Source organism: Fringilla coelebs (genome assembly GCF_963513975.1).
Source record: "Fringilla coelebs genome assembly, chromosome: 24".
Taxonomy (NCBI): domain Eukaryota; kingdom Metazoa; phylum Chordata; class Aves; order Passeriformes; family Fringillidae; genus Fringilla; species Fringilla coelebs.
In genome coordinates this window covers 5,611,753-5,637,068 of record NC_140050.1, presented here as the reverse complement: position 1 = coordinate 5,637,068, position 25,316 = coordinate 5,611,753, and the positions used below count along the sequence as shown (strand labels likewise).

The 25,316-nt window shown below is 67.4% G+C and overlaps 4 protein-coding genes across 5 annotated transcripts; 2 read left to right on the top strand and 2 right to left on the bottom strand.

The window, feature by feature from the left end:
* Positions 1–99: 99 nt before the first annotated feature.
* Positions 100–1,088, top strand: LOC311162717 (UPF0449 protein C19orf25 homolog). Of its 2 annotated transcripts, none has more exons than XM_084221199.1 (3): positions 100–137; positions 646–819; positions 892–1,088. In XM_084221199.1, the coding sequence occupies exons 2-3, from the start codon at positions 672–674 to the stop codon at positions 1,071–1,073; spliced, it is 330 nt and encodes a 109-aa protein (XP_084077325.1). In that variant the 5' UTR covers positions 100–137; positions 646–671; the 3' UTR covers positions 1,074–1,088. The 2 variants fall into 2 exon arrangements, with proteins under 2 accessions (XP_084077325.1, XP_084077324.1); XM_084221198.1 differs by having other exon boundaries at positions 101–145.
* A 1,001-nt stretch (positions 1,089–2,089) lies between these two features.
* On the top strand, positions 2,090–3,575 carry GZMM (granzyme M; the record flags this gene model as incomplete). The annotated part of the gene is made up of 4 exons (XM_084220958.1): positions 2,090–2,379; positions 2,470–2,614; positions 2,967–3,233; positions 3,387–3,575. The coding sequence occupies 4 exons, from the start codon at positions 2,090–2,092 to the stop codon at positions 3,573–3,575; spliced, it is 891 nt and encodes a 296-aa protein (XP_084077084.1).
* A 1,559-nt stretch (positions 3,576–5,134) lies between these two features.
* APC2 (APC regulator of WNT signaling pathway 2) lies at positions 5,135–15,589 on the bottom strand (the record flags this gene model as incomplete). Its single annotated transcript, XM_084220946.1, has 14 exons — positions 5,135–10,514; positions 10,991–11,205; positions 11,346–11,462; positions 11,546–11,623; positions 12,207–12,346; positions 12,442–12,537; positions 12,633–13,014; positions 13,084–13,164; positions 14,292–14,369; positions 14,638–14,751; positions 14,838–14,946; positions 15,020–15,188; positions 15,262–15,352; positions 15,449–15,589. 14 exons carry the CDS (start codon positions 15,587–15,589, stop codon positions 5,135–5,137), a joined length of 7,191 nt encoding a protein of 2,396 aa, XP_084077072.1.
* Positions 15,590–21,131: 5,542 nt separating this feature from the next.
* On the bottom strand, positions 21,132–23,729 carry RPS15 (ribosomal protein S15). Its single transcript, XM_084221016.1, has 4 exons — positions 23,684–23,729; positions 23,257–23,342; positions 21,862–22,096; positions 21,132–21,293 (listed from the first exon to the last, which is right to left on the bottom strand). Exons 1-4 carry the CDS (start codon positions 23,684–23,686, stop codon positions 21,180–21,182), a joined length of 438 nt encoding a protein of 145 aa, XP_084077142.1. The 5' UTR covers positions 23,687–23,729; the 3' UTR covers positions 21,132–21,179.
* Between the last annotated feature and the right edge of the window lie 1,587 nt (positions 23,730–25,316).

The window sequence follows — 25,316 nt, the reverse complement described above, 5'->3', positions numbered from 1 at the left end:
GCTCCCGTCCCGCGTGTTCCGCGACCCCGCGCGGCGCCTTTAAGAGCGGCTGGGGGGCGGAGCCTTTTGGAGGGGGCGGGGCTGTGTTGATGACGTGTCCCGGGCGTGGCGGAAGTGCGGCCGGGATAGAGGAGTCGGTCTGTCGGTCCGTCTGCGGTCTGGGGGTGGTCGGTCTGTCCGGTGGGGGGGAATCAGGGGGCTCTGTCTGTGTGTGCGGGGGGGCGGAGGGGGCAGGTGTGTCCGTGGGGGGTGGGGCTCTGTCTGTCTGTCCAGCCGCGGGGGTGGGGGCAAGGAGGGTTCTGTCCGTCTGTCTGTCCGTTCGAAGGGCGGGGTGGGGGAGTCTGTCAGTCTGGCGGGAAGGGAGTCGATCTGTCTCAGGGAGGGGGCAGCACAGAGGATCTGTGTGTCTGTTTGGGAGGCAAGCAGGTGTCTGTCTGTCTGTCCGGAGGGGAAGGTGGGGGGGGTTCTGTTTGTCCGTCCGGGAGTACAGTGAGGGGGCTCTGCCTGCTGCGGGGGGGGTCCGTATATCTGTCCAAAGGGCAGCACAGGGTGTCTGTCCGTTTGGGGGAATAGAAAAGGGGAGTTGTCTGTCTGTCTGTCCGGGGTAGGGGCAGCGCAGCGCCTTCACCTGCCGCCCTTCCGCAGCCCCTCCCACATGCGCCTCCCCCGGGATGAGCTCCAAGGCCAAGCGGGTGCTGCCCACCCGCCCTGAGCCCCCCAGCGCGGAGCAGATCCTGGCCGACGTGCAGGGCACGCTCCCCTCCGACCCCGTGTTCGTCCTCCCCGCCGAGCCCCCCCAGGAGCCCGGCCCCGCTCCAGGTGAGCCCTCGCTGGGGAAGGGGGGGACACGGGGACCCCCCAGCCCCGCTGAACCCCGGCTCTGCCCGCCAGGCTGCCCCGAGCCCGCGGCCGAGGAGCGGGAGCGGCTGTACCGGCAGATCCGCTCCTACGTGGGGATGAACCAGCGGCTGCAGCAGTCCCGGGAGCAGCTGCGGGAGCGGCGCCGGGAGCTGCAGAGGGTCGGGGAGGCGCTGGAGCGCGGCATCGCCGAGATGAGGCAGAAAGCGTTCTGAGGGACCGCGGTGGGCGCCTCGGGACGCCTCCACGCTGTGGTCTCACCTTCCCAAAGCGATTTGCATCGGGAGGATCCGGATCTGCCAGGACGGCGCCGGCTGTGCCACCCCGGCGGGCTGTCCCCAGGGAGCACCGGGATCCGTCAGGCCAGCGCGGTGGCACCTTCCTGGTGCTGGGACAAAGGCTTGCACCCCTCCTTCTGCCCCCGAGCCGGCTGCCATGTCCCTCGTGGGTGGCACATCCTCTGCTCCCTACGACTTTTCCCTCTGGTACTTCCCCGAGGATGACCCCATCGCCTCCCGCATCGCAGAGCGCCTGAGGGAGGAGGGATTTCGGGGCTTCACCGAGCACCAGGACCGAGTGGCCGGGACATCCGTCATCCTGACGGCCGTGGAGGCCATCGAGGCCAGTCGGGTGGCCATCCTGCTCCTCTCGGCCAAGTCCCTGGGTGACCGGTGGTGCCAGCGCGTGTCGCAGTGGAATCTGTTCCGCAATATCCACCAGCGCGGCCCCAGGGTGGTCCCCGTGTGCGTGGGGGTCAGCAGAGCCGAGGTGCCCGCGTTCCTGCAGCACCTCGTCCCGCTGGAATACCAGAACGAGTTCTTCTTCCAGCGGCTGCTGGCCAGCCTGAGGTCCCGCCCAAGGAGCGGCGCCAGGCGGGTCCCGCCCCAGGGGACGAACTGAGCGGGGCTGGGTCGGGGGCCATGGTGTGAAAAACTGCCCTGTCTTGCTAATAAAGGTGGTGGGAATGGGTCCCCCAGCACTGCGGGCTGTCACAAATCTCACAAACCCCCATTTCTGGGAGCTGAAGGTGCCGCTTTTCTGTCTGCAAAGCCGAGCGCTTGGGGGGCCGTGGGTGTTTCCCACCCCCGCGGGTGTGACCTTGTGGGTGCTTCTTCCCCTTCCTGCCCCCCTGAGCTGCATCCGTGCCCCGCTGCTGCCCCGCTCCGCTGTCACAAGCCACCCGGGGCTCCTCCAGCTCGGCAGCTGCACCGGGAGACGCGGAGCGGGCGGGATGGGGGCGAGGGGCTGCCTGGGGCCGCTGCTGCTGCTGCTGCCGCCCCTCCCGTGGGCTGAGCACCGGGCCGGTGGGTCCGGCGTGGGCTCGCAGTCACTGACCGGGGCGGTGGCGGGTGCTGGTGGGGAGGGGACGTGGCTCCAGCCGTCGATCATCGGGGGGCACGAGGCCAGACTCTGTTCCCGGCCCTACATGATGTCCCTGCAGTTCGGGGGGGTTCACGCCTGCGGGGCAGCGCTGCTGCACCGGCGCTGGGCGCTGACGGCCGCGCACTGCCTGTCTCGGAGGTGAGTCCGGCACGGCTGTGTCCTGCCCGGGGTGGGGACGGGGCTCCGGGTGACCGGCACCGGGCTGAGCCCACTCCCGGGGCGGGGCAGGCCGTGGCACAAGGCGCGGCTGGTGGTGGGGCTGCACAGCCTCCTGGACGACGAGGCGGGCACGGAGAACTTCACCATCCGGGCTGCCTGTCCCCACCCCGGCTACGACTCAGAGACGATGGAGAACGACCTGCTCCTGCTCCAGGTGAGGCTCGGGAAGGCTCCGAGCGGGGCTGGAGCGGCGGTGGTGCCGGGAAGTGGCGGGGTGTTCGCGAGGGGTCGGTGCAGCTGCGCTCGCAGCCGGGGCGAGCGGCTCGGTGACATTTCCTCTTCTCACCCCCAAGAGATTTCACACCTGGGTGTCACCTCCCCGTTCCCTTTGGCGCTGCACCGGCTCGGTGCTCCCCTTAGACCCGTGGCGTTGGGGGGCTCCCCCTCACTCCCCCACCTGCAGCATTGGGGTGCTCCCCTTTGATCCCCCCACCCGCGGTGTTGGGGGGCTCCCTGCCAGCCCCTCTGTCCATGGGGGGGGTTCTAACGCCGCCCCCCGCCCGCAGCTGGACGGGAAGGTGACACTGAGCAGGACACGGCGGCTGATCTCGCTGGCGAGCCGGGAGCCGGCGCCGGGGGCGCGGTGCAGCCTGGCGGGCTGGGGGGTGGTGGACCCGGACCCCCGGAAAGGGAAGCTGTCGCCCACCCTGCAGGAGCTGGAGGTGACGGTGATGGACACGCGGATGTGCAACAACAGCCGCTTCTGGCGCGGCGAGATCGGCCCCGCCATGATCTGCTTCCAGGGGCAGCGCCGCGGCTCGGCCCCCGCCAAGGTGAGAGTTTGGGGGTCCAAGGGCTACAAAAACCCGAGCCTGGCCGCGGGGGCTCCGGGGAGAATGCTCGCCCTGAGCAGGGGAGATGTTCTCCTGGCCGTGGTGGGGGTCCCTGTGCCCTGGTCCACTCTCCGGTGTCACCCCCCCTTTCAGGGTGACTCGGGGGGTCCCTTGGTGTGCGGGAAGCGGCCGGCAGTGGCCGGCGTGATGTCCTTCAACAGCGAGAAACCCACCGACCCTTTCAAACCGCCGGTGGCCACCTCGACCGTGAAGCACAAGAAATGGATCCGGAAAACGCTGCGGAGGGGCTGCGGATCCGGCCAGCCCAAACACACGGGATAGACCAAACACCCCTTCCTATTTACACAGGTTGGCTTTTAATCGGGAATACTGTCCAGAGTCTGGTAAAATAACATCCTTAGTACATAGATACAGTGACGGCAAGCGGAGCCCGGCAGAGCTCGGCGGGATTGTCGGTGGAGGAGGGGGAGGGCGGTGGCTTGTAGCCGGGGGGCGATGCTGGCCCTCCTGCCACCCCTGCGCTCCGTTACAGCATTCTCGAGTGCTGCTCCTGGGATTTTCCTCCCTTTCTTCAGTGCCAGCCACTGGTCTCTCCCTGCCGGCCACTGCCAGGGCAGGGGGGCTCCAGTGGGCACCGGGGTGTGCCCATCCCCGTGACCCCAGTGCACATCCCTGGGGACCCCCTGCATATCCCCACGGTCCTGGTGTCTCCCTGGCCCCACTGTGCAACTCAGAGCTCCTCACTGTGTCCCCAGAGCCACCCAGGTGTGTCCCCTGCACATGTCCCCATAGCCCTGTGTCTGTCCCTACAGCCCCCCATGGCACTGGGAGGGGGGGCACAAAGGTCCACCCAAAGCAGGGGGTGATGGTGTAGGACTGGAGGTATCCGAGAGGTCTGGGACCACCTGGATTGGGGGGTCCCTCTGCAGCTCATCCCATTCCCAGGGGCTGAGGCACTTCCCACACATCCCAGTGCTGGCACCTGGGCCTGGCTGGCAGCAGGAGTGGGGGTGTCCCCAGGGTTTTGGGGCTGGCAGGCCCCGTGCTCGTGGGTGTAATCCAGTCCTGGATGGATCCGTGTCCACATCCACAAGGACACCCCGGGATCCTGGCTGCGAGCCGAGGCTCTCCTGCCCTGGGGGTGGGAGGCTGGGGGGCTGTGGGTGAAGGTGAGGGACCCCAGACCCTTTCTTGGGGGTTGGGCATCCTGGTGCCAGCTCAGCACCCTGTCCCCTCGCAGAGCAGCCCCCCAGCCTGGTGACAGCGCCCTGGGATGAGCCCATCGGGACCCCAGCCACCCCCACGAGTCCTGCCCTGCTCCTCCCGCACCATTTCCCCCTGCCACCGCCTTGGACCGGCACAGATCAGCTATGAGGAACCTCCAGCGGGGGGTCCTGGTCCCCCAAACGGGGTCCTGGTCCCCATGTCCCCCTCCAAAGCCTCTCCTCTGCGTTCCTTCCCCTGTTAATAAACGAGCTGCCATGAGCTGGTGCCAGACAAGCTGGAGCGTGTGGGGTTTCCTGGTACGGGATGTGCTGTGTCAGCTCCCCGGCGTGTGGGATCAGGCTCTGGGTGAGCAGGGGGCACACGGGGACACAGCCCCGCCTCAGTTTGTCCCTGGGCGTCCATCGGTGGGAGGGGATGATCCACGAGAACCACCCCAGCTCGGGCTGTCAGACCCAGAACGCTCCCAGTTCTGTCCAGTCCTTGCTGCTGGCTATGGTGATGCTTCAGCACGGCAAGACCCCAGCCGGGGCCAGCAGCGGGTTGGGGTGACTCTCTGGTCCCCAGCTGTCCCACATCCCCCCGTGTGTCCCAAACACAGCCCTGGCCAGCTCCCGTGGGGCTGGGGGCCTCGCAGGACCCTCACTGGGGCATCATCAAGCTTGGATTTTCTCCACCGCCTTGTCGGCCACCGCCGTCACCGCCATGGGGCTGGGGACGTAGTTGAAGGGGGTGACACGGGCGGCCTTGCTGGGGGAGCCGTGCCGGCTGCCGGGGAAGGTCCCGGCGGGCGCCTCGTGGCCGAAGGAGATGGGCAGAGCGGCCTTGGAGGGCGCGGGGGCTTCGCCGTCGCCGGTGGCCCGGGGGTGCGGGGGTCCCTCTCGGGTCTCCAGCGTGGGAGAGGTGCTGGAGTTGGTCTTGGAGGTGGCGAAGTCCTCGGTCTGCACCACGGCGTCGCTTGTCTTCCTGGGCGTGCCGGGAGTGCCGGGGGGCTCCTCGTCGGGGGAGCCCGCCAGCGGCAGCGCGGTGGAGGGCAGCGTGCTCTTGAGGATGTGCGGGATGTCCTCGTCCCGGATCCTCCGCCACGTGCCCTTCATCATCACCACCGGCGGCTTTGCAGGCGGCCCGCCGGGAGCCGGCTCGTTCTGCCGCCGCCGCGCCGCCGCCTCGGAGCGCACGGAGGACGGGCTGGCCGCCCGCCGCGCCACGCTGATGTTGGGCGAGGACGAGTAGCGCTTGAAGGGCTCGGCCGCGGGCGCGCTGGTCTTCACCGGCAGCCGGGACGGGCTCTCGGAGCTGGTCCGGCGCGGCGGCTTGGCCCCGGCCGTGGCTTTGCCGCCGGGCTGGGCTCTGGGGATGAGCGGCCGCTGGCCGGGCGTCGCCGGTTTGGCCGCCTTGAGCTCGTCGCAGCGGGAGGAGCAGAGGAACACGGCCGGGAGCGCGGCTCGGCTGCGCTGGGGGGAGCCCCGGCGAGGCAGCGAGGTGGCCGGCGGCGCCGGGGACAGGTCGGAGCGGTGCCGCAGCAGCAGGCTCGAGGATTCCTTGATGAAGGTGAGCTGGCGCAGGAAGCCGGAGCGGTCCGAGTCGCTGCCGCTGGAGCGGGCGGATGACATCCGCACCAGGTTGAGCCGGCTGCCCCCCGGTCCCCCGGGCCGAGCCTTGGAGCCGTCGACCTGCTCCTCCAGCACCGGCATGGCCCCCCGGCCCGGCAGCACCTTCCTGCTGGGCTTCTGCATGAAGGGGATGCGCACGGGCGACTTCTGCGTCTTGGACTGCCTGGGAGCCGGGGATTTGGGGGCCGGGGCTCTGGCCGGGGGTCCGGGCGGGGAGGAGGAGCCGCTCGCCTTGCCCGCGGCCGGGCCGCCCTGTTTGGTGACCTGGGAGGGCGACGGCAGCTTCTTGGGGGCGTGCTGGGAGGGGGTGGAGGTGCGGGAGGAGCCCGAGGAGGGGGGACCTTTGCCGATGCGGGCGGGCGGGGTCGTGCTCCTCTTGGGCAGCGCCAGCTCCCCGGTTTCGGGGGCTTTGCCCAGCCGGTGCAGGCTCCGCGAGCGCTGCTGGCTCAGCGAGAGGTTCTTGGCCGGCGGCGCCTCGGGCTTGGCCGCGGGGGTCTTCTTCGGGGTGGCTCTTGGGCTGGGGGCATCTTTGGCCAGGCTGGGCATGTAGATGACGGTCCTGCCGCGGAAGACCACGGGCAGGTTGGGCACCGGCTTGGCGGGCGCCGGGCTCCGCTCCGCCCTGGAGCCGGCGCGGCCGGCGGGACGGGCACCGGCCGCGTCCTTGCGCTCCGGGCGGCCCTTGCTGCGCTCCCTCCTCGCCGGCTCCCGGCCGGAGGCGCTGCCCGGCCGCTGCTTCTCCTGCCTGCCCAGGGAGAGCTGCAGCGTGGAGCCCACCGAGAGCCCCGACATGAAGGACAGGATGGAGTCGGACTCGGAGGAAGGCTCCCGGGACAGGGAGGCGGCAGCCTGGTGCAGCCAGGTGACGATGGAGTTGGCTCCCTCCTGGATGGCTTGCCACTCCACGCTGTCTAGGTCGGAGCCCCGGTCGGAACCGGCGTCCTCCTCGGGGTGATGCCTGGCCTCGGCTTTCCGCTCCCTCCCGCCAGCGCCCGGAGGCTTCTGCTTTCTCTCCACCAGCCTGCGGTGAGCCGCGGGCCGCCGGCGCTTGGGCATGGCCGAGCCGATGCACTTCTGCAGCAGATCATCCTCCGAGTTGAGGCTGGGGGAGCTGGGCGAGCCGCCCTGCGCCTGCCCCACTGCAGCTGACCGCGGCCAGGTGGCTTTGCCGCAGGGCTGGCCCCGCTCCTCGCCCTCGGAGAGGTTGGCGTCGCTCAGGGAGCTCATGGAGGAGCTCAGGGAGTAGCACGGCGGCGTCTCGTCCGCGATCAGGTTGTTTTGAGGCTTCGTCTTCGCCGGACGGGAGCCGGGCTCGGCGTCCTTGTGGGCGACGGAGCCTCCCCAGCGCTCCCTCCGCGGCGCCCGGCCGGGCTGGGCTCTGCTGCCGGAGCCGTCCCTGCCCGCCTCGGGCAGCTCGTCCAAATCCGGGTCGTAGAAGCAGTAGACGGCTTCCTCCGTCGGCGTGGTGTGGCACAGCGACTGGAACACCACCCCGTCCTCCAGAGCGTCATCCTTCCTCCCGGGGGCACCGCTGGCCCGGCCCACCCCCAGCTCCAGGCTGGCTGAGCCCTTGGCGAGGCTCTGGCCCCGCTTCCCCTCCCCGCGGCCCGGCCCCGCTTTGCCCTTCCCGGCGGAGCTGAGGCGGGCGGGGGCCGAGCTGCCGGAGGCGGCCCTGCGGGCCGGGATGGTACCGGGCTGGCGGCGCCGCTCGGCCAGGGGATGCTCGGCCTCCTCGCCCGCCGGGTACCGCAGGGTCTCGTCGCTCAGCGAGGCGGCGCTGGAGAAGTTGACGGGGGTACCGTCGGCCGAGTCGGTGAAGGAGTCGTCGTCCTTGAAGAGGTCGCGGGCGGTGGCTCGCAGGTGCTTGGGGACGCCGGGGTGGCTGTGGGCCGGCACCAGCATGTACACGGGGACGTGCAGCGGCTTCTTGGTCTGCGGGTGCAGCACCTGCCCGGACAGCAGCGAGGTCTTGACCTTGCGGAAGCGGGAGGGCATGGCCGAGCTGATGCACTCCTTGAGGATCTCGATGTCGTCGTCGTCGGGGGGCTCGGGGCGCTCCGCCCTTCGCCGGCCCTCCAAGTACCGCTCCTCCCGCCGCTCCTCCCGCTTCTCGTGAGCCGCGAAGTTCAGGCTGTTCTTCTCCGGGAAGGTGGGGATCAGCTTGAGCTCCACATCCTTCTGGACGTAGTGCTCGTGGAGGGGCAGGGCGCTCAGGCTGGAGGCGCACGAGAAGTTCTCGTTGGGTTTCTCCACCGTGAAATAAACCATGGAGTCCAGGTCCTGGGGCAGCTGGAAGCGTTCCTTGAAGTCGGTGATCTCCATGAACTTCTTGACGTTGTTCTCCCACTGGATGTTGAACTGGCTGGTCTCCTTCTCCGGCTGGCAGCCCAGCTCGAAGAGGGGAGTCTTGCTGCGGCTGGGGGGCATGGTCTGCCCGGGGCTGTCGGGGAGCTCGCTGGGGCTGATGGTGCCGCTGATCATTTCGCTGCACGGGTCGCTCTGGATGGAGCTGGCGATGGAGGGGCTCTCGAAGCTGCCCAGGGAGCTGACGGAGCTGCAGCGGCTCATCACCAGCGGCGTCTCCTGGATGTAGTTCTCCGAGGAGCTCGAGGGCGTCAGGTCCTCCTGGCGCGAGGGCGAGGCCTCCCGCAGGAAAACCTTGTCACGCTTCGGGAAGGGGATGGTGATGGGTTGGGAGATCCCCACCGGCGTGGTGGGACCTGGATCCATCGCCTTCTCCTTCTCCTGCCTCCCATCCTCCTCCCCTTCTGCCTCCCCTTCCTCCATCTCCAGGATCTCCAGGGAGGAGTCGCTATCCAGGTCGTTCTCGCTGTGGCTCTGCCCGTCCAGCACGTTGTCTGCCGAGGAGAGGGAGGACAGGGAGCTGCACCGGGAGAAGCAGATTGGGGTGTCCTCCACCGAGTACTTCTGCACCGACTCCTGCTCCGCCGAGGCCGGTGGCTGGGCCGGCAGCTTCTCCGGGATCTTGCTCAGGGGCTCGGCTGCCTGCAGCAGTGCTGGGGGGAGCCAGGCTTGCTTCCTGCCCAGGAGGGAGGGTTGGTGGCCACCAGCCGTGCTGCTCTTGGCCAGGGTCTCAAGCATGGGGACGTGCTGGTAGGACGGAGAGAGCTTGATGGTACGAACATGGGGGTCGGTGGGGGGCTTGGTGCCCACCTCCTTCTTCCACTCCATCTCCTTCTCCGGCACCTTGGGGCTGGGGAAAGTCACCACCTTCTTGGCCCGTTCGGGCAGGTCCCGCTGCTCGGGTTTGTCTGGCTCGGCCGGATCCCGTGCGGGGGGCTCGGCCCGCTCGGGTTTGCCCAGGATGCTCTTGAGGTCGAGCCGGCTGGGCCGCTTCTGATAGCGCTGCAGCTCGTCCCGGTAATCCAGGAAGGCGGCCCTGGGGCAGGGCTTCATGTGCTCCTTGGTGCAGTAGCCGTCGCTGGTGCTGCCGCTGTTGAGGCTGTCGGTGGACAGGCTGGTGTAGGCCGTCTTCAGCCGCAGCAGGGTGTGCGCCCGGCTCAGGCTCTCCCGCTTGGCGAAGCCGCCGGCGTCCGACAGCCGGCACGGCGAGCAGGACTGGGCGCGCGCCTCGTGCCCGTCCTCGGGGCCGTACTGCCAGTCCAGGCAGTGGTCCTCGGAGCTGAGGCTGAAGCTGTCGTCCGAGGAGTTGTGCATGGTGGAGATGTCCTCCACCAGCTTGTCGATCTTGGCCACCGTGCTGGAGATCTTGTTGGCCAACTTCTCGGCGGCCAGCGAGACGTCGTCCTCCGGCAGCGGCGGCTTCTTGGGCTCGGCCGCCTTCCCGCTGCCGTCCTTCTCTGGCTCCGGGCAGCGCCGCTGGGCCAGCGCCCGCGGCAGCGCTTGGCCCTGCAGGAAGGAGGAGTTGAGGAACATGGAGAGGACGGAGGCGCTGGCCGTCTCCACGCCGGTGGAGATGTTGGGCACCTCGTCGTCGTCGAAACAGCCGGAGTCTGAGGCGTAGTCCTTCACCAGGCTCTCCATGTGCCGCATCGGCTTCTTGGCGCTCTGGCCCTTCAAGCTCTGCTTCTCCATGGTGTCGAAGGTCTCAGCCAGGTGTTTGGCGTCCAGCTCGGCCTCCAGCGCCTTCTGCTTGCGCATGTAGAGCGAGGGCATGCAGGAGCCCGGCGACACCACGGCCGCGTCCTTGTACTTGGGGGGCCGGTTGGTGAGGAGGTTGCGCAGCGCGGCCGCGCTGCCCATGGCGATCATCTTGTGCTTGGAGTGGATGAGGTTGCGGAGCATGCTGACCGCCCCCAGGTCCCACAGCAGCTCCTGGTCGCGGGGGCTGCGCGCCGACAGGTTCCAGAGGGTGCCGCAGGCGTTGCTGACGATGGTCAGGCTGTGCGAGCGCAGGTGCTGCAGCAGCGTCTGCAGGCAGTTGTGGTCCCGGAGCACCTGCCTGTGGGACAGAGGGGACCCCCCCAGATGTCAGGGTGGTCCTGGACCTGCTCCCTGCCCCATCCCAGGGGTGCAAGGTGACCCCACCCTTGCCCAGCCATGCATGACATCCCCTCAGTGCTGTCCCTGGGGGCTGCAGCGCCCCCCGATCCTGCAGCACCCCCAACCACTGCACCCCCTAACACCACCCTTGGTGCCCAGGGTCCCCCATCTCCATCCCCCTTGTACCTGCAGCCAAATCATCCCCCGATGCCATCCTGGGGTCCATGGAGCCCGGGGTCCCCCATTCCCATCCTACCCCCAATGCCATCCCTCGGTCTGTGGTGCCCTGGGTCCCCCATTCCCATCCTACCCCAATGCCATCCTGGGGTCCATGGAGCCCGGGGTCCCCCATTCCCATCCTACCCCCAATGCCATCCCTCGGTCTGTGGTGCCCTGGGTCCCTCAGGTGTGGCCCCACCCCATGGTGCCCCTCACCTGTAATCCTCCCGTGTGGCAACGAGGCTGGAGACGTTCCTGAGGATGCCACCGCCGCTCTCGATGATGGCCAGGGAGTTGCTCTGGCACTTGTAGGTGAGGGTGCTGACCAGGAAGCCCAGGGCCCCCTCCACCCCGCAGATGGCCGCCTTGTTCTCCGTGCTGTGCGCCGAGAGGTTCCACAGCGCGCTCAGGACGCTCTTCAGCGTCGACTCCTGCCCCGGGAGGGGAGACACAACTCCTGTCAGCCCTGTCCTGTCACTCTGTGCCTGCTGTCACCCATCCCAGGGGGGGACACAGCCCTGCCAGGTCTGTCTGGTCGCTCTGTGCCCGCTGTCACCCACGCCAGGCTCACCTTGCTGGCGTGCAGGGCACAGCGCATCAGCCCGGTGACGCTGCCCACCTCCCGCAGCACCTTCTTGCTGTTGATGTCAGCGCGCCAGGAGAGGTTCCTCAGGATGCTGGAGACCACCTGGAGAGGCAGAGAGGGTTAAGTGGGCAGGGGAAATGTCCCCCTACGTGTCCCCCACCCCAGGGAGCCCCAGCAGCACCCACCTGGTGCAGCTCCTCGCTGTCAGAGCCCAGCTGAGCCACGATGGCCTCCATGCAGCCCCGGCGGGAGCACAGCGTGGCCTGCAGGGAGGACGAGGGTGGTGAGGGTGATGCTGCGACCCCCAGACCCTGCTGATCCCCCCCAGACCCTGCTGATCCCCCCCAGACCCTGCTGATCCCCCCCAGACCCTGCTGATCCCCCCAGACCCTGCTGATCCCCCCCAGACCCTGCTGATTCCCCCCAGACCCTGCTGATCCCCCCCAGACCCTGCTGATTCCCCCCAGACCCTGCTGATCTCCCCCAGACCCTGCTGACCTCCCCCAAAACCTGCTGATCCCCCCAAAACCCTGCTGATCCCCCCCCGACCCTGCTGATCCCCCCCAGACCCTGCTGACCTCCCCCAAAACCTGCTGATCCCCCCAAAACCCTGCTGATCCCCCCCAGACCCTGCTGATCCTCCCCAGACCCTGCTGATCTCCCCCAGACCATGCTGATCCTCCCCAAACCCTACTGATCCCCCCCAAACCCTGCTGATCCCCCCCAAACCCTGCTGATCCCCCCCAGACCACGCTGATCTCCCCCAGACCCTGCTGATCGCCCCCAAACCCTGCTGATGCCCTCCAAACCCTGCTGATCCCCCCAGACCCTGCTGATCCCCCCCACCTTGTTGACCACATCTCCAAAGGTGAGGTTGGTGAGGGCCATCCCTGCGTAGCGTCGCAGCGCCAGGTTCAGGGGGTCGTTGGTCATCTTGTGCATCTCATAATCCACCTGCAGCAGCTCTGCCACCGCCTGCAGCCCACCTGTGGGGCGAGGCAGGGGTCATTTGGGGTTCCCCCACCTCCAGCAGCCCGTCTGGGTGTGGTGCAGAGGGAAGGAGCCCCCTCCCCACGCTCACCCAGCTCGTTCATGGCCCGCCGGTACTCCTCGTCGAAGGACAGCTTCATGATGGCACAGGTGGCCTGGCAGATCTGGGGCTCGATGGGCACTGGCACTGCGGGGGGATGAGGGTCAGTCCCCTGTGTCACACGCGATGCTCCCAGCCCCTCCCGGCCCCTCCAAGCACGCGTGGCCCCGGCCCGCCCGTACCGGCGCCCTCGGGGCCCCGTCCGCCGTCCCGGCTCTGCATCTGCAGCCAGTCCCAGCAGGTCTCCGAGTAGGAGCGGATCTGCTCCAGCACGTGCAGCACCCGCATCTCCTTCTTGGCCTGGCCCTCGTCGGGCTGGGAGAAGACGATGTTGTGCAGGGCGGCGTTGGCTCTCATCCGGGCGTCCTTGGCGCCCGTGGGGCTCTCGGGTGGCCCCGGTTCCCCGTCGGAGTCGTGCAGGATCTGGATGAGCAGGGGCAGGCAGCCCGACTTGCGCATGGCCAGGCAGCTCTCCTGCGAGCTGGACATGGCCAGCAGCGTGCGGGACATGTCCTCCTTGTCCCGCGTGGCCAGCATGGACAGCAGCCAGAACACCACCTCCACCTGCGGGGGACACACGGGGTCACGCTCGGTCCTGCCGCGGGCTCAGCCCGCCCCGGCCGGGCTCCTCACCTTGGTGTTGCCGCCCTCCTCGGGGTGGGTCGGGGGGTCCAGGCTGCCGTCCCCCTCCATGCCCGGGACCTTCCCGCAGAGCTGCAGAGGAGGGGGCAGGTGGGAGGGGGCTGCATTGCGGCGCCCTCGCCCCCTCCCCACTTTCCTGCCACCCCCTGAGGTTCCCAGCCGTTGTTTCCGTCAGAGCCAGGGGTGGATTTTGAGCTAAAATCGGGGAGGATTGGGATGGGGGGGCTGCTGAGCTCAGGAAGGGAGAGCGTGGGTGGGCAGCCAGGAGGGGGCTGGGGCTGAGCCCGTGGGGTGATGGAGGGGAGGGAAACGGGGGCTGTGAGGATCTGGGGGTGTCTGGGCTGGGGGTTGTTGCCACGTGGGTGTGGCCATGTGGGGCTGTGGGTGACGGTGGGAGGGAGTGATGGTAGAGCCAGGGGTGACATGAGACAATGGCAATGGCAGCCTGTGATGGTGACAGTGGCAGGGCTGTGGGTGACGGTGGGACAATGGCAATGGAAACCTGTGATGGTGACAGTGGCAGGGCTGTGTGTGACAGTGGGACAATGATGATGGCAGCCTGTGGTGGTGACAGTGGCAGGGCTGTGGGTGACGGTGGGACAATGGCAATGGAAACCTGTGATGGTGACAGTGGCAGGGCTGTGTGTGACAGTGGGACAATGACGATGGCAGGGCTGTGATGGTGACAGTGGCAGGGCCTTGAGTGACGGTGAGACAATGGCAATGGCAGCCTGTGATGGTGACAGTGGTGGAGCTTTGGGGGGTGACAGTGGGTCCATGGCAATGGTGGGGCACTGGGTGACAGTGTGCCGATGGTGATGGCATCCCATGACGATGATGATGGCGGTGGAGCTGTGGGTGACAATGGGACAATGACAACGGCGAGGCTGTGGGTGACGCTGGGACCATGTCGATGGCAGCCCATGGCGATGACGATGACGATGATGGTGGCAGGCTGCCCACCCTGGCGCCTCCGTCGGCGGCAGATGCCGCGGGAGCCCCCGCGCCGCCCGCCCGCCATGGCCTACTTCTGGTCTCCATGGCAACTGCCCATTTCACGGTGCCCGAGCCACACAAAGCCCTGGCTGTGCCGGTGGGGACAGCGCGGGGACAGCTGCGGGGGGGCCGTGCTGGCCCCCTCCTCCACCCTTCCTGGCTGCACGGCCCCGCGGGGAGCAGGGACGCCCCGGCCCCGCTACCTGCGGCTCCGGCTGCTGCGCCTTGTCCTGCGCCTCCATCAGCTCCTTGTCGATCTGCTCCAGCCGGGACGCCCGGATCTGGGGGGGCACAGAGGGTGTTGGAGAGGGCTGGGACCCCCCAGGACCACAAGAGATGGGAGGGAGGGGTGCAGGTGTGCAAGGAACGGGGTGTGAGCAGCTGGTGTAAGGTGTGAGCAGCTGGTGTAAGGTGTGAGCAGCTGGAGTAGGGTGCAAGGAGCTGGAGCAGGGCTCCCAGAGGAGCTTGTGAGGGTACCCAGAGTGGAGCCCATCAGTCTAGGGCCCCCCAGAAGCGGAGCAGGAGGAGTTTGGGGGTGAAGGACCCGACCTGTGCCCGCTGCACCATCTCATCGGCCGTCCCGAAGCGCTCCTCCATCAGCGAGCGGATGTGCTGCGCCTCGAACTGCAGCTGCTGCCGGATCAGATCCATCTGCATGGAGAACTGGGGGCACGGGGGGTGCCGTGAGCAGGGCAGGGTCCGGGGGGCTCCCCGTGGCCTGGGGGGGACAGGGGGTGTCCCCCACTCACCGTCTCCACGTGGGGCAGCTCGTCCAGGCGCGTGGCCAGGCTCTGCAGCTGCGCGTAGTACCAGACCTTCTCCTTCTCCTCCTTCTCGATCTCCCCCAGCAGGAAACACCTGCCCAGAGGGGAGCACCCCCGTCAGCACAACCCCCGGCCCTCCCAGCCCCTTTGATCCCCCAGACCATCACCTCTCCCGGTCCAGCTCCTCCAGCATGCGGAAGGTGGCCCTGCCCAGCTCCCCGGGGCCGTCCCGGTGCGAGGCGGGGCCCGGCGGGCTCTCCTCGGTGCCGCGCCCGCCGCTCGTCGCCTCCGGGGCGAACTTGAGGTTGTAGAGGCTGGTGATGTCCATCTGCAGGGCTGCGGACGGGGACAGCGGTGTCAGGGTGGGCTTGGCGGGGTCGCCCCCTCCCCACCCTGCCCGGGCACGCACCTTTGAGCTGGTCCAGCACCTCCGTCTGCCCCGAGGACACCATGACTCGGGCCTCCTGCTCCAGCTTGCCCTGGAGGTGCTTCAGGACCTCCTAAAACAGGGATGGAGATGTTGAGGATGGGGAGATGCGGATGGAACCCCCCCATTTCGGGGTCTGTGCCCCGCCCCCGACCGGGCCTGTCCCCACCTTCATGTCCGAGGTCTCATTTTCCAGCTTGGAGAGGTGGTTGGAGTTGTCCTCCAGCTCCCGCCGGAGGTGGCTGTTCTCCTTCTTCAGCGCCTCCACCTGCCGCACCAGCTGGTCGTACGAGGCGATGGAGCCGGACATCTTCACCTCCTCCAGCGCCTGCGGGGGGGGTTTGGGGGTGGGCAGCACCCGGGGGGGCTCCCCAGCACCCTCACAGCCCCCCAGAACCCACCTGGGAGCACAGCAGCGTGCTGGGCACCCCACCACCCGCACCCCCCGAACCCTGGAAGAGCTGGTGCCCCCAAACCCCCCCAAAGGGGCGGCCCCCGCTCAGGGTGGGGTCCAGCGCCGCCCCCACCCCAGGCAGGGCCCCCCAGCCCCGCCAGCCCCCGCCTGGTTCGCAGCCTCCGCAGAGCTCTCCGCTCCCTTTGTCTCGCTTTTGTCTTCTCCCTCTCCCAACCCTCTCCCGCTCCGCTCCCTCCGGCACCGGGGGCAGCCCCGGCCCCTCCACGACCCCCCCGCCCTGCTGTGCCCCCCAAACCCTCTCAGCCCCCCTGTGCCCCCCCCAGCCACCCGCAGCCCCCCAAAGCTCCTCTTGCCGCAGCGCCCGCCGCCCCTCGCACCTGCCCGGGGGGGACACACACGACGCTGTCACAGGCGGGGAGGGGGGGTCAGGGACCCCTCCTCACCCCCCCAGAGGGTCGCGGCAGCGGCGGGAGCCCCGCGGAGCCTTCGTCAGCACCACGTGTGAGCGGGGGGAGCCGGCAATGGGGGGGCAATGGGGACGGGGGCTCCCCTCCTCCCCTCCCACCCCACATCCCCCCAGCACAGCGGGTCAGGGGCGGCGGCGATCGCCCTCCCACCCCCCCTCCCGGCTCTGACACCCCCAAATCTGCCCACGGCGGCTCCCTGGGGCCTTTTGGGTGTCCCAACACCCCCTTCCAGCACAGAGGCCCCACCCGACAGTGGGGGGGACCCAGCAACCCCCCAAGGCCCCCCCATCGATGTCCTTCCCACCCCCAGGAGCCATCCCGGGCCCCCCAAACTGCTCCTTCACCCCTGCACCCCACAGTGGTGGGGGACCCTGCCCTATGGGTCCTGCCAGCACCCAGATCTGCCCGTGATTCCCAAAGACCCCCACGGTGTCAATCCCGCCCCCCAGATGCCGAAAATCCCCCTCGGGAGAGAAATAACCCCGGGCAGATGGGGCGGGGGGCAGAGGAAGGAGGGAGGTGTGGGATGAGGGATGTGGGACTGGGGATGGAGGGTGGGACAATGAGGGAATTCGGGAGGGAGGGGCGCAGGAGGGTGGGTGAGGGATGCAGGAATGTGGAATGCAGGATGAGGGATGCAGGATGGGGGATTTGGGAACAGGAATGGAGGGATGCAGGAATGTGGAATGCAGGATGAGGGATGCAGGATGGGGATTTGGGAACAGGAATGGAGGGATGCAGGAATGTGGAATGCAGGATGAGGGATGCAGGATGGGGATTTGGGAATGGGAATGGAGGGTGAGGGATGCAGGAATGTGGAAGGTGAGGGGTGCAGGATACAGAACATGGGATGCAGGGTGAGGGGTGGGGGATATGGAAGGCAGAGCCCCACAGGAGGGAGGTGGGGGGATGGATGCGGGCTAGGGGATGCAGGATAATGGATGCAGGATGCGGGATATGGGATGCGGGATGAGCACGGCCTGCTGTTGCTATGGCGACAGTGATGGGGGAGCACAGGCGGTTCCCAGCCCTTCCCAAGGACTCGGATGTGGAGGATGGGGGTGTTCAGCCCTGTTGGGGATAATGGGAGCCAGGGGCTTCCACTCCTCCAGGGGAACATGTTCCCCCCTCCCCAGCACCCCAAATCTGTAGGGACCCACCCAACTACTCAGCCCCCTCCCCTGGGGGGACCCCCACCCTGTAAGAACCCGGGGGGCTCGGGCTGCCCTCCCAGGGGGTCAGGGCTGGGATATTTGGGGGGGTTGATGGAGGAGGTGGGGGTTGAGCTCTGCTCCCCCCAGTTCCTGGCAGGGCCGGCCGAGCGCGGCGGCCGCAGCGGCGCCGGGATCTGCAGCCTGCGGGGAGGGGCCGGGACCGCACCTGCATCCACGGAGCGGCGAGACACGGCGGGAAAGGGGGGCCGGGGCTGCGGGAAAGGGGGGCCGGGGCTGCGGGAAAGGGGGCCGGGGCTGCGGAAAAGGGGGGCCGGGGCTGCGGGAAAGGGGGGCCGGGGCTGCGGGAAAGGGGGGCCGGGGCTGTGGGAAAGGGGGCCGGGGCTGCAGCTCCATTCCAGCACCGTGATGGTCACTGTTCCACAGGACCTGGTGTTCCCCCACGGGCTGGATCCCAGACAGGCTGATCCTGGGGTGATGTGCTGGCTCAGGGTCCTGGGTGTGTCTCCTCCTACCCCCAAAATCTGCCTCTCCCCGTGAGGGCACCCCAGGACTGGCCGAGGCCGCTGGTGGGGCCTGGATCCATCCAGCAATTTCCTGGCAGGGCAGATGCTGCCGCAGATGAAGCAGCAGCTGCACTGCCCAGCACACCCTGCTGTCCTCCTCGCTGCCCAGGGTGCCCACTGCCCACCTCACTGCCCACAGTGCCCACTGCCCACCTCACTGCCCACAGTGCCCACTGCCCACCCCCCACCTTCCTCTGCACCGCTCACCACCGCAGTGCCTTGCCCACCGATTGCCCATCGCATGTGATGCCACCTTGGCCAGGGCCACCTTGGTCTGGGCAGAGCAGGGCAGGGCCTGGGGAGCCCTGGGGGTACCCCAAGCTCCCTGCACCCCTCACTCACTCCAGCCTGGCAGCAGCTCTGCGGATGAGGCTGGGGACAGGGACCACAGCCATCAGCCCAGTGTGGCCACACCGCCAAAGGCACAGCTGAGCCCCGGCCGGCTGCGGCTCCTGCAGCCCCCGGGGACATTAAACAAACAGCGTGTTGTCACCAGCCCGGGCTGATCGACCCGGCCCCGGGGACCCCCGACCACAGCAAAGCCCCCCCGGGGAGCACAGACCCCCCCCAGCTCCAGGGACACGGGGATTTGGGATCCATCACCCTCTCCTCACACAGCATCGACCCCCGCAGCCCCCGCACAGCACCTGCACACACACACACGGACATCGTGGCCTGGGGATGGATGTGGGACCCTGGTGGGGTCCCCAACACCCCCAGCACAGCCCTCTCACAATGCAGGGCCCCCCTGATCCACCCCACGCCGCAGGGCATCCGTGGGAACCAGCGAGGTGGAACGTGCAGCTGCCTCCCCACCCCCATCCGGGGTGACTGGGGACACCCCCGCCTGGGGACACGGCACAGGACCCTTGGGGTGCCCCGCGGGTGGGGTTGATGCGCTGGTTTGGAGGCCGAGGATTTTGAGAGACCAGTTTGGGAGGTGGATTTGGGGTGTGGGTTTGTGGGGAGGGTCGGGGGTGCTGGTTTGGGTGAGGTTTTGGGGCTCCGAGTCTGGGGCTCAGCCGCAATGCCCGGCCCAGCCGCGCTGGGGGAGAATCGCGAGGGGGGGTCTGCAGGGAGCCGAGCTGGCATCGGGGCGGGGGGAGCTGCTGTCACCCCAGGGACGACCCCCCCGCCTCGCCCGCAGGATGGGAATGGGGATGGGGATGGGGATGGGAATGGAGGTGGGAGGGGGATGAAGGTGAGAATGGGGACGGGGGATGCTGGTCCCTCTTCCCCCACCTCCCGCGGACTCCCCGCCGAGCCCCGGCATTGTCCGGCCTTTGTTCCTGTAGGATGCGGGGGATAAACGCTGCCCGACCCTCCCGATTCCCCCCGAACCCCCTGATCCGCGCTGAACCCTCCTGTCCCCCAATATCCCCCCGATCCCCCGGATCCCGCGGGAAGGAGCCGCGCCCGCCGCAGGACGCAGCGCAGCCAGGGCCGGGGGCGTCCCCGCCGCGGGGAGGGGGCGCAGATCGGCGCCCCCCCGGTGCATCCAACCCCCCGCAAGCCGACACCGCACCCCGATCCCCCCGGCCCCGCCGCGCAGCCCCCCCCGCTTTCCCCCCTCCCCGGCGGCTGCAGCGGCCGGAGCCGCCGGGACCCCCGGGGGGCTCGGGGGGTGCGGGGGGCAGGTGCGGCCGTACCTCATCCCCGGCGGTGCGGAGCGGTGCGGGGCGGTGCGGGGCGGTGCGGAGCTGGGCGAGGCTCCGGCGCGGCCCCGAGCAGCCGCATCCCGCCCCCGCCCCCCCGCTCTCGGTCGGGATTTTCCAGCGGCGCCGCCGCCGTTAGAGGGCGGCACCGGGGGCTCCCCGCGCCCCCCCGGACTGTGCCGGGCGGGGGGAGACGGGACCCCCCGGGACGGCTCCGTTCCCCTCCATCCGCCTCTTTTCCAGCCTCTGCAAAAACGCCGGGATCTGCCCCGTCCCCATGTCCCGGGACGCACCTGCCGCTCCCGACCGGACCGGTCCCTCCAGACCGAACCTGCCCCCTCAAACCGAACCGGTCCCTCCAGACCGAACCGGTCCCTCCAGGCCGAACCGGCCCTTCCAGACCGAACCGGCCCCTCCAGACCGAATCTGTCCCCTGCGAGCCGCCCGGTACCGCCCCCATGTCCTTGGGGACCCCCCCAAAATGTGGCAGCACCGGCTGGGCCCCGGGGTCCCCCCCGGGATGAGCGGGACCCTCACGATGACCCCTCTGCAGCTTCTGCCATGTGCTCAGGCCACTGTCACCCACCGAGGTCACTGTCACCCACCTCCCAGCTGGGGTGTCCTGGCCCTCTGGGCATCGCCCCCCGGGTCTGAGTCCCCACACGGCCGCAGCAGGACAGTGACCCAGCAGGACAGTGACCCCAGCCCTCTTTCCCTGCCGCCACCAGCGAGGCCACCCTCTCAAGGTCACATTGCTTGAACAAAAAGGGACATGGAGCACGGGGACCTTCCCTAAAGGACAAACGGCCCCGGCACCACCGGCCACGGGAATGGGCTGTGGAGGGTGTGAGACTTAAAGAGCTTGAGCTGGGCCCCGAGGAACCCCTGAGCAGTCCCCAAGGGACCCCAGCCAGCAGCAGGGACAAGGCAGGATCACCCTGGGGACCACTGATGGCTTCACCACGGGACGTGGCACTGGGTTCAGCATTGGGTTCATTTGGCTCAGCTCAGGATCATCCACCCAGGATGAACTCCTCACCTCATCTTCCTTCCCATCATCACTCACCCCTGAGCATCCCCCAAACACACCCCTCCCTCCCAGCCTGAGCTGCAGTCCCTCAGCTCACCTCCCACCCGATGCCACTCTGTGATCCCCGTCACCAAAACCCTTTGGGTTCCCAAACTGAGGACAAGAAAATGATAGTTTGGGTTTTTGCCATCCTGTGATGGGCCTTGGCAGATTCTCCTGGGACTCAGGCTGGTTCCGAGCCTGGGAACCCCCCTGCCTTCCCCCAGTTCCACATTTCCATATTCCCAGTATTTATATTAACAAATGAAGGTCAATACACGGAAATGCTGTAAATATTAAAGTGCCATTCCCCACTTCCCAGTGAAGAACAAGGAATTTAATTAATTCACTAAACCCACATGAAGATGATTTGTTTGCTGCAGGTGCTGACAGAAAGCAGTGCCAAAAACCCTGGCAATACTCAGGAAAACATCCAATGATGGTGCAGTGGAGTTGAGCACACCCCAGCCCCCCCACCCTGGGAATGGAGAGGCAGGAGACAGAGGGATCCAGGTGGAATTTCTTTATTTACACTGCAGGAGGCTCCCTCCTGGAGCTACTTGAGCGGGATGAAGCGGGAGGAGTGGGTGGCACCGATGCCAGGCCGGCCGTGCTTCACCGGCTTGTACGTGATGGAAAACTCGCCCAGGTAGTGGCCGATCATCTCGGGCTGCAAGTGGAGAGATCCGTGCTAGGGACAGCGCCAGGGGACACGGGGACATCCCCCTCCCATCCCCATCCCAGGGCCGCCAGGAGCTTGGCACAGCTGGTTATTCCAGCCTTGATGTGGAGCCAGAGCGGCTTCCCCAGCTCTGCCCCTCCTGGGAGAGGTGAAACAGGAGCCACAGGGGCATTTGTGCCCTTCCAGGTGGGATTTAACGCCAGGTAGGAGCAAGAAATGGCATTTAATCCCACTGGTGCTATCAGGTGACAGCACCCCCCGGGGTAATTCCACTCCTGGGAAAGCTCAGGGATCTCTTTCATCCCGAAGCAGTGCTGGCAGGCTGGGAGCCAGGGCTGAGCACATGGATCACTCCACAGTTATTTCAGCGCTTCAGAGCCACGCTGAGACGCCTGTGGGAGCTGGCCCTGACTGGGTGACACCTCCAGGTGTCCCTCTGAGCCAACCCTGCTCCAAGGAGGAGCCTGGATCCCCAGACACAGGGAACGAGCAGGATTTACAGAGTTACAAATGAACACTCCAGACACTGAGCTCAGTGCGAGAGCCACCAGCTCACCTTGATCTCCACCTGGTTGAAGGTCTTGCCGTTGTAGACGCCCACCATGCTGCCCACCATCTCTGGCAGGATGATCATGTCCCTCAGGTGGGTCTTCACCACCTCGGGCTTCTCCATGGGCGGCGCCTCCTTCTTGGCCTTGCGCAGGCGCTTGAGCAGCGAGTGCTGCTTGCGGCGCAGCCCGCGGTTCAGGCGCCGCCGCTGCCGCGCGCTGTACAGCTGCATCAGCTGCTCGCTGCAACAGGGACAGGGACAGCTCAGGGACAGCCCAGAGACCCCAAACCCAGCCTGGGGAACAGCCCAGGGACACCCCCAGGGACCCTTAACCCAGCCTGGGGAACAGCCCAGGGACACCCCAACCCAGCCTGGGCTACAGCCTGGGGAGAGCCCAGAGACCCCACAGCCACAGAGGTAGCCAGAGAGAGCGTGGGGAACAGCCCAGGAGATGAGCAGGGACCTCGAAATGAGCCTGGGGTACAGCCCAGGGACCCCTAACCCAGCCTGGGGAACAGCCCAGGGACCCCTAACCCAGCCTGGGGAACAGCCCAGGGACCCCTAACCCAGCCTGGGGAGAGCCCAGAGACCCCTAACCCAGCCTGGGGAGCACCCAGAGACCCTACAGCCACAGTTACCCCGAAATGAGCCTGGGGCACAGCCCAGGGACACCCCAGGGACCCCGCACTGAACCTGGGGTACAGCCTAGAGACCCCACAGCCACAGAGGTACTCAGACAGAGTCTGGGGCGCAGCCCAGGGACACCCCAGGGACTCATAACCCAGCCTGGGGAGAGCCCAGTGACCCTACAGCCAACATAGTTACCCCGAACTGAGCCTGGGGCACAGCCCAGGGACAACCCCAGGGACCCCACACTGAGCCTGGGGTACAGCCTGAGGAGAGCCCCAGAGACCCCACAGCCACAGACGTAGCCAGAGAGAGCCTGGGGAGCAGCCCAGGAGATGGGCAGGGACCTCGAACTGAGCCTGGGGAGCAGCCCAGGAACACCCCCAGGGACCCCGAACTGAGCCTGGAGAGGCCCCCAAGGGTCAAGGTGAGCCGGGGTACAGCCCCGCGGAGACCCCAAAGTCTGTGTCACCCAGACTGAGATGGGGTACACAGTAGGGAGACCCCAAAGTAACAGTGTTACCCCAAGTGAGCCCGGCCTCGAGGAGCTCCGGGGAGCCCACACCCACAGCATCACCGGAACCGAGCCTGGAGCAGGGCGACGGGACCCCACACTGACGGTGTCACCCACTGAGGGCCTTTAAACAGCCCCAAAAAGCAGCTGCCGAGCACCCAAACCCCCGTTATTGCCGGTATTTGAACACAACCTGAGTACGGGGCACAACCGGCTCCGCCGACCCCTAAACCCCAGCCCGGGGGCTCCCTAGCCCTTACTAGGACATGTCGAGCAGCTGGTCCAGGTCCACCCCGCGGTAGGTGAATTTGCGGAAGGTTCGCTTCTTCTTCTGCTCCACCTCCGCCTGCAGCGGGACAGGGGGTCGGGTCAGGGCTGGGGGTCGCGGCCGCCCGGGAGGGGGACCAGGGGATTTAAGACCGCTCGGCCCCGCGCTCCCCGCCCCGCACACGGGAAGGCCGCGGCCCCACCGAGCTCCGCGGGGCCCCCAGGCCGTTCCCTCCCCTCAGCCCCGCTCCCGCCGCGCTGGGCCCCGCCCGGCCGGGGAACCCCCGCAGCACCCCGGGAAGGCCCGTTCCCCGTCCCCCAGGGAAGCCCCGAGCCCCGGGCGGCGCCGCCGCGGCGGGTGAAGCCCGGATGGCGGCGGATGAGGCCCGATGGCGCCAGCGGGGCCTTTCCCGCACCCACCATCTTGGCCGGGGCTGCTCGGAAAGGCCGGGCTCGGGCCGGAAGCGGCGGATCTCGCGAGAGCAGCGCGGGCGGAACGGGCGGAGAAGCCGCGCCAGGGCAGCGCTTCCGCCCTCACCGCCCTTAAAGGGGCCGCAGCCCGGGGGCAGCCGTGAGGGACGGAGCCTCCCCTTCCCCCCGAACCTGCCCTGGAGATCCAGGGAAATCTCGGGCTCCAAAGAATCCGCTCCTTCCCGCTGGCCCAAGGTGGAACCCAGCGGGGACAGGTCACGCAGCCGCCCCGGGCCGGCTCTGAGCATCCCGCGCCTTTTTGGAAGCCGCCTTCGTCCTTCACCCGTGGAGCTTCACCTTCCCACGGGAGCCAGCGCTGCGGGGCGAGGCGGGGACAGGCCGGGCACGGCCCAGCAGAACCGGCTCGTTCAGCACAGGCTGGTCCGGTCCGGCCCTGGCAGGAGGTTCCAGATCTAACGGCCCCCACGGGCCTGGAGGAGCCAAATCCAAAGGCTTTTATCCCAGAGGAGGGTGAAGATGTTGGCTGTCCTCTGCTCCAGGGTGGTGCTGTGCCATTTCCACGGCTTTACGTTCCCGAGGGGGTCCCGTTGGTCACACAAGTGACACCTGCACAGCCATCCCTGGGGCAGCTCCAGTGCCAGCAGGAATTTCGAGCTCAGGGATGTAACGGAGCTGTGAGGATTCGAGCCCGGAGGATTCACACACAGCAAGCAGAACCAGAGCCACACAAAATCCAAAATCCCTCTGAAGTGATGCAAGTCCTGGCAGGAGCGACGCGGCGAGCTGCACAACACAAACACATCCCGGCACAGCCCCAGCTCCACCTCTTTACCAGCAATCAATTACACCAGGAGCGAGCCCTTCACCACATCAGGCTGGATGGAAGCTCTTCAAGAGGCTGAAAGTGATCCAGGCTGCAGGATCCCTCCCCAGGTCAGACCCCACCCAGCAGGGTGGGCACAGCTGGTGTCACCACACAGGCCCAGCACAGCTGCCCCGAGGACTCCCAGGGCTGCCAAGGGACTTCTCCAGAAAACCCACACTCAGAAAAACAAAAAAAACCCCAGAAAAATGGAGACAGGCTGGTGTTTCTAATCCAAAGGTTCTTGTCTTTATTCAAACCAGGGTTTGGCACTGCTCAGTGCCAAACGCACCAAAACCTTTTTGCCTGAGGGAAATCCACATCTGGCCGAGGCCTCGGGAGGGGAGGCAGGTGGAGCCGGAGCCAGCGCTCCCCGCCCGCCTCTGAGCAGCTCCTGCGCCCGCCCCGGCCCAGCTCCGCCCCAGAACAAACAGCAAAATACACTCAGCAGGTTTCTGTCAACTCCCAGAGTTTCGGAACCCTCCGCCCCAGCACTGCCGTGGGGAGGGAGGGAGGGAGGGGCTGCAGCTCTTCCCTCGCCTCCGACAGCGCTCACGGAAACCCTGTTTTAAATTAAAAAATAAGCCAGCATACATAGTAGAAAATTTCTCTTAAAAATTTCACAATCTGTAAATGTATATATTTTTTTTTCTTTTAAACATAAAAGTTTACAATATACGGTAAAACAAAGGCTCAGGAAAAATAATTTCAAAAAAAAGAAACCTGAAGTTTTGAATTAAAGCTGAAGACATTTTTAAA